The sequence below is a fragment of the Miscanthus floridulus genome, chromosome 3 (genome assembly GCF_019320115.1).
Source record: "Miscanthus floridulus cultivar M001 chromosome 3, ASM1932011v1, whole genome shotgun sequence".
Classification (NCBI taxonomy): domain Eukaryota; kingdom Viridiplantae; phylum Streptophyta; class Magnoliopsida; order Poales; family Poaceae; genus Miscanthus; species Miscanthus floridulus.
The window spans coordinates 17,140,851-17,147,744 of NC_089582.1; the positions used below are offsets into that span (position 1 = coordinate 17,140,851).

The 6,894-nt window shown below is 49.2% G+C and overlaps 2 protein-coding genes across 2 annotated transcripts; both read right to left on the bottom strand.

Annotated features, from left to right (window-relative positions):
* Window positions 1-2,381: 2,381 nt before the first annotated feature.
* On the bottom strand, window positions 2,382-3,418 carry LOC136545098 (EPIDERMAL PATTERNING FACTOR-like protein 2). The gene is made up of 2 exons (XM_066537138.1): window positions 2,960-3,418; window positions 2,382-2,848 (listed from the first exon to the last, which is right to left on the bottom strand). The coding sequence occupies exons 1-2, from the start codon at window positions 3,060-3,062 to the stop codon at window positions 2,541-2,543; spliced, it is 411 nt and encodes a 136-aa protein (XP_066393235.1). The 5' UTR covers window positions 3,063-3,418; the 3' UTR covers window positions 2,382-2,540.
* Window positions 3,419-5,377: 1,959 nt separating this feature from the next.
* LOC136543263 (uncharacterized) lies at window positions 5,378-6,597 on the bottom strand. The gene is made up of 2 exons (XM_066535757.1): window positions 6,486-6,597; window positions 5,378-5,607 (listed from the first exon to the last, which is right to left on the bottom strand). Exons 1-2 carry the CDS (start codon window positions 6,595-6,597, stop codon window positions 5,378-5,380), a joined length of 342 nt encoding a protein of 113 aa, XP_066391854.1.
* Between the last annotated feature and the right edge of the window lie 297 nt (window positions 6,598-6,894).

Genomic DNA, 6,894 nt, shown 5'->3' on the forward strand with positions numbered 1-6,894 from the left:
GCCTTGAAAGTTGAAAATAACATTGAACGGGGAATATATAGGGGGTGTTTGGTTATTTAGCCGTTTTTAAAATTCATGTCATATCAAATATTTAGATACTAATAATGAGCATTAAATATAGATTAATTACAAAACCAATTACATAGATGGAGGCTAATTTCTGAGATGATTTTTTAAGCCTAATTAATCTGTCATTAGCGTATGTTTACTGTAGCACCACGCTGTCAAATCATGGACTAATTAGGCTTAAAAGATTCGTCTCGCAAATTAGTCGCAAGTTATGCAATTAGTTTTGTAATTAGTCTATATTTAATACTCTATGTATATGTCAAACATTCGATGTGACAGGAATTTTAGGAGTTCCTGCAGCAACCAAACATCCCCATAATCCGCCATGTCCTGTCCTATCGGACGAACTCTCCAGCTAGCTCCAGTAATATAATTGTTTGTGGGGAACTTCATAATTTTGGGCTAGTAGTAATATTTATATGAGATCAGAAGAGTACTACAGTAATAATTTGTTTCAAAGGCTCCAATAATCCTGCATCGTTTTGGTCCCGCTTGATTCCGTTCCGCCCCAGCTTGCAGAGATGTGGTCGCGCCTGATGCTCGATTGGCCATTGGCGAGCCAGGGTCCAGGGATCCATCGTCCTGGCAGCAGCACAGTGCTGCCGCAGCTGCAGCCATGGCCTCTGATGGCCACGCAGTACGACTCCAGCCGGTGCATGAAAGTGAGAGCACACCACACAGACAGCACCACCGTCCACAAACAGGATGCGAAGGCTGGGGTTAGCTAGCTGATGCTCACATGCATGGAGGCAGGCGCAGACGAACAGGCGGCATGCATGCATCAGTGCGTCACTGGTCACGGCTTTGTGATCCACCGGGCTACCGTCCATGGCGCCGCCGGTCAAGCCCCAGCCAGAGCCAGCCTGCAGCCTCCTTTTCCAGTGGTCCGCCAGCAGCCTCGCGCGCTCGATCGTCACCGTCCATCTGCCTCGCCCAGCACCAGCAGAAAGCTCCATCATCACTCATCACAACCTTTTCACTCTCTTTACTTATCTCTCTCTTTGCGTATCTACTTTCGCAGCCCCAAATGAAAAAGGGATCCAACGGAGAAACGGAGAGAAAGTTTTCAGTTCCAGCGCCAATTGCCAATGCCAACGCCAACGTAAGCATGCATCTCTCACGGTCTCACCGTGTCGGTGTGGATTCTTTTCCAGCAGCAATTGCTCACATGTTTTCTCCGTGCGCACATCTCCAAGGCCCCAACACAACACTATTGCTGGGTCCTTGGCAGTTGGCACTACCAATCTGCCTTATAGCATTACGACAAGCTATGCATGCCTCTTGGTCTTTCTTTCATCAAAAAAGGACTAATAGTACTAGGTAGTAGCTAGGTTTATTCAGACATTTGGCTACACATGTGCATCATTTGTCAGTGACTAGAGGCCGATCGAAAGATTATTACTTTCCATTACAAGTTGAAACATGGTATTTATTCAGTTCTATTGCTACCTGAATGAATGAAGAGAATAAAAAGGATAGATGTGTGTACGTGGTTGCTCACTTGCTCTGTAGCAATGGCAGCCACCTAACAATCTGGTGCATGCACCACCAGCTAGCATAGCATAGATACATGTACTACGTGGACGCTCGCTCATTACCTCTCAGCTCAGCTACTACCTCGCGCAGACAGTGTGCAGACAGCCGGTACGTATAGACGGCTCCTAAGGGCAGTACCAATGTTATAGCTTCTACCTACTAGCTCCATAGACATTATATATAAAAACCATAATCCCAATAGATAATTTCTACAGAATAATTTTTTTATCCAATCACATATATTCTCTCTCTATTCTCTACCAATTATATTCCTTCATAGTTTTGGTTCTTGTATAGACATGTTTTGATTCTTGTGTAGACATAGTTTCTAGAAACAGTTTCTATGATTTTTACTCTCTCTTTAATGACTATCTTGTCACATCAGCAAAACACTTAAATGACAGTACAATTAATGTCTATATAAAGTTTGCTTCTCTTATAATCTGTCTTTTTCAACTTGTTTTTTTCTACCAGAACCGTGTTTTTTTTTTCTTACAACAAATCAGCCAGAACAGTATTTTGGTTTGTTTTTTCAGCGAAACAACAGGGCCTACGTGGTTTGTGCATTGAGAGGGCGTAAATGCATCGCTTCCGGCCACCTCGGAGTCAGCAAGGACAAAATTATGCTTAGCTTAGCTTAACTTAACTTAGCTAATTGGAATTCTACCCGCACCCATCCGCAACCTCAGTGCAACAAAATGTAGGGAGCAATTCCATCTGGAAGTGCGAGGAGGAAGAGGAACCAAAACCAATACCAACCAATCAAACCCAAAAGAAGAAGCAAGCAGACGAGATGAGATTGATGGACAGCAGGGAGAAACGAGGAGGACAGCGGTCGTGTTTACAGTCTGCACAGCAGCAATGAATGGCGAGCGAGCGCTCTGAGCGGCTTGAAAATACTGATTTTTTTGAGCTGTCGAAATACTAATCTTCATTCATGGATCCAGGATGGTGCCTCCGCACCTGCACTTCCAGCTCAGCGGCTTGTAGTTGGTGATGCCGTCCACCCTGTAGGTGAACATGGCGGCGGCGAGGGTGACAGCCGTGTCAGCTCTCGCCTTCTCCTCCTGTGGCACGATGGGCACCTGCACCGCCTCGCAGTGGCCGCAGGACATGCACACCCGCTCGCATCTCGGGGGCCTCGATCCGATCAGAGCCCGCCGCCCTCCCGTCTCCCTCTCCCATTTTATTCTTGCTGCCTCCTGCTTGTTAGCGGCCATTACCTTGTCGGTGCCGCCGGTGTCTGGGAGTGATAAGCAAAGCAATGTATCAGAGCCTCCAAATCTCCAATGTAATGTCAGAAGCAAGCAAAGGATAGGGGAAAAAAAACGAAAGAAAGGGAAATAGATCTTACTGGCATCTGAGAAGGCTACCTCCATGGAAGATGCGAGGAGGAGGAGGATATAGAAGAGGAAGAGGAGCATGTGAACGCTGCTGCATTGCAACAGATGGACCATCTGGCGTGGGCGCGTGCTCACTGCTCTGGCTTTGAAGAGATCTGAGAGTGGATATGGAACTATGGAGCAAGGTGCATATGGATGGATCAGAGGAGAAGCTAATGAGGTAGCTAGCTAGCTTGATCTCTGCGCAAATGCAAGGTGCTGATCTGAATCTTGTACGTAGCTAGCTAGCACGGCATTTGTGTCGTCACTGTCACCCACTCACCCTCTGATGATGATCCATTATCAGGTTTGCATTGCAGATTGGTTGGGTGGTCGAGCTAGCAGCTAGGAGGGAGGAGGAAGAAAGTGAGGGATAGATAGGATAGGATACTTGCTATTGGGAGCGCTGGAGCAAACGGAGATGGGTGATGGGATAAGGCTGCTGCCCCGGCCGGCCCTGCAGGCTGCAGCTGTGGGTGTGGGTAGGCTACTAGCTTTGGCGAGGCTTTCCAGGTGTCGGCTGCATTCACACAGTAATCATGTGCAGTGAGCCAGTGACTGCCTCCGCCTGCTGACTGCTGGTCAGAGGCCGGTGGCGTTGAGAGTGGAGTGAGTGCCCCGTCTACTGCTCAACTCAATTCGCTCGTGTGCGTGTCGTACATGTACCTTGTAGCAGGGGACCGCCTGCCTGCCTGCTTGTGTGCTATCCTATTCCTATCTTCGCCAGGGTTGATCGGCTCACGCCGTTACGACTGATTTGTTGCGAGAGAAAAGCATAATTTCGATTGAAAAAACAAGCTGAAAACAATGAATTATAAAAGAAAGGGAAGAGAGCCATCATTCGAGTGTGGCTCAGGTAATCAATCAGGTGAAGTGCTTGCATTGTTGGAGCTAATTGATCGAGTGGATCCATGATCACCTGAACAATTAGGTGGTATCACAACTCCAATAATTATCATCAGCGTGTCCGTGGAATCCATCGACAAATTTTCCTATTTGCTTGCATGTGCGCTGATCTGGAGTGGCTCTACCCTGTCTGCCTGCCCGGATCGATCGAACCTCTTTTTCGTCCGGCAGTCATAATGGGCGTGTTTGCATGCCTGACATTGACAACAGGGTGGATCTACAAAATCAGGCCATTATTGATGTCATCGTGCAACAGTCTAACAAATCTGCAGGATCGTCGCTTAGTACAAAACACTACTACTTACAAAAGGTATTTGTCCACCAATTGTTGAACTATGATCTATGATCCACCCCTGCCACCAGATTTGAACTTAAATATATGATAGCCGACTAGCCCTGACTCTTCTTCCCCGAAGCCACTTCGCAATGTCGGCCGAGCATAGCCCAGCGGGCTCGGGCTCTGGCCAGGCTGGGCCGGGCCGGGCTGGGCCTAGCCAAACCTGCTGAGCGTGGTGGATTCTCCCCGGAAGCCGACAATGCAAGCGCGGCGGTGCCTTGCTGCTCGTGTACACGTACACGTACGTCTGTGTGTGTGCGTGCTGTACGTCGTCCGGGCGTACGTACACACACACGCAATGATTTTCCTTATATTACGTCAGTTGCCCATTTCATTTCGTTCACGTCCTCTCCTCTCGACTCTCCAGGACAGGGGGATCAAGCATTGCCAGCCTGCCTATTCCTTTCAGTCTGTCACCTGTGAGTATCTGGCAGTTGACACACCAAGCACTCGTTCATGTTATCATGTAATGTAATCATGCGTGTACCGGTAGAGAAACAACTTTTGATTCACTTTGAAATTTGGTTTTAGTCCCGGTATTTTTCGCGCCCGGGACTAGAGAAACCTTTAGTTCCGGTTGGTACCTTCAATCGGGACTAAAGCTCCCTGCCCAACGGCTGCTGTGGCAGGCTTTTGCTGCAGGGGACCTTTAGTCCCGGTTGGAGCTACCAACCGGGACTAAAGGTTAACTTTTACTCTCGGTTGGTCCTTCAACCGGGAGTAAAAGTCTACTCCCGGCTGGAGGCTCCATCCGAGACTAGAAATCCACCATTAGTCCCAGTTGGAAGGCCACCAGCGCCTTCATCTCTTCCTCTCTTCTCAGCCGCCAACAACGCCCTCATCTCCCCACTCCAGCAGCGCCCTCAGCTCTCTCTCTCTTCCTCCCCACGCTATCCACTCTCTTCTCCCCCACGCTAGCTCCCTCCCCTGGCGGTGCACCCCTCCCCTCCCCTGGTGGCGCTCCCCTCCCCTCCCCTGGTGGCGCACCCCTTCTCTCTATCTCTCTCCCACTCCTCCTGGCAGCACATGGCGGTGGCGCCCCTCCTCGGTGGCGGCTGGCGGCCCCCACATCCTTGGCGGCGGCGGATCTGCCCCTCTACTCCTCGGTAGCGGCGAATCCCGCCTTCTCCTCCTCGATGGCAGCGGATCATGCCTTCTCCTCCTCGGTGGCGGCGGATCCGACCTTGTCCTCCTCGGTGGCAGCGGTTCCGGCCTTCTCCTCCTCGGTGGCGGCGGCTCCGGCCTTCTCCTCCTCAGTGGCGGCGGATCCGGCCCCCTCCTCCTTGGCGGCGGCAGATCCGGCCCCCTCCTCTTTCCTGGCGGCGCTGGGGAGGCGGCTGGAGCTAGGGCGGCGGATCGACGGCAGCGGCGCGAGGCCTAGATCCGTGCAGCCCAGATCCAGGCCCGTGTGGGTTTTTCCTCTTTTTGTTTATTTTAATCGATTTACGGAGGAGGGCAAAGCAACCGCCTCCATTAATCACACTGGTAGAGAAACGACTTTTGATCAACTTCAAAATTTGTCTTTAGTTTGTACAAAAATGTTCGAACATTATAAGTGTGTAGAATACATATATTATTAGCAGCGTAGAATGCGTATTCGAAAACCAAAACGAATCATCAATTGAAAATAGAAACAAAAAAAAAAGAAAACCTTTAGTCCCGGTTGGTAATACCAACCAGGACTAAAGGGCTAGCCCACATGGCCAAGCCAGGAGGCCTCTTTAGCCCCGGTTGGTATTACCAACCAGGACTAAAGATGAACCTTTAGTCCCGGGCGAAAAACCGGGACTAAAGGAGGGGCCCTTTAGTCCCGGATTCGTGCTCCCGGTTGGGAAACCGGGACTGAAGGGGTTTCCTAACCGGGAGTACAAATTGTTTTTGTACTAGTGATGTGAATATACTCGTATTTCTGTATCTGCATATGTAAATTATAATATATAAAGCAGAAATATTATATTACTTTTATTCATCTCTTTTACTTTCCCATAATGCTCTCTCATCTTCCCCCTCTCCCCGGGTCTCGTATGTGGCTCGGAATCACGGTACATGCTCATTCGACTTAAGGAGTGTGATTCTAAGACGCGTCAAGTAACAGTAAAAGATCCTAATCAAAGATGTACTGAAATAGACAATGATCGTCATTGATAAATTAAATCTTGAAGCCTCGAATCGTTTAGGTGACTGTAAAAAACTATACACTACGTACGTTGTAACACATGTAGGCAACACCCTCTTCATAAAAAGAAAGAAGGCACCAGCAGTAGGCAGCTCATCTGGAAAGGCTGACTGTACCGCGATGCCCAGCGAGCAATTACTGTGGTCGGCAGAGGTGAGCTCTGTGTGAGGCTGAGAGCCCTCTTGTGACATCGTACCGTCCTAGCTCACCCACCGCCTGCCGCGACCACACCAGGATTGAATGGCGGGCAGGCCGGGCACGCGCGAGCAGGCGTAGGTACGTGTGGTCGCCGGTGTGCCTGCCCACCTGCACTACTACACGAATGCTTTCATGGGTTGCCATATTGTCTCTATAAATTATGTATTCGTAGGAGTGATTTTATGACCACCCTTATAAATTATTTTATAGAGATATGAGCGGCCGGTAACATCAGCCGCCTCTACAAAATCGAAATATCTATTGTAGGAGCGGTTTAGTTTAGAGCCATC

Bases quoted from the DNA above. Each gene is read 5' to 3' on its own strand.
- LOC136545098 (XM_066537138.1), bottom strand. From the start codon at position 3,062: ATGGTCCATCTGTTGCAATGCAGCAGCGTTCACATGCTCCTCTTCCTC. The intron at 2,849-2,959 runs GTAAGATCTATT...TATCACTCCCAG, and splicing joins GGTAGCCTTCTCAGATGCCA to ACACCGGCGGCACCGACAAG.
- LOC136543263 (XM_066535757.1), bottom strand. From the start codon at position 6,597: ATGTCACAAGAGGGCTCTCAGCCTCACACAGAGCTCACCTCTGCCGAC. The intron at 5,608-6,485 runs GTGCCTTCTTTC...GCACGGATCTAG, and splicing joins AGATGAGCTGCCTACTGCTG to GCCTCGCGCCGCTGCCGTCG.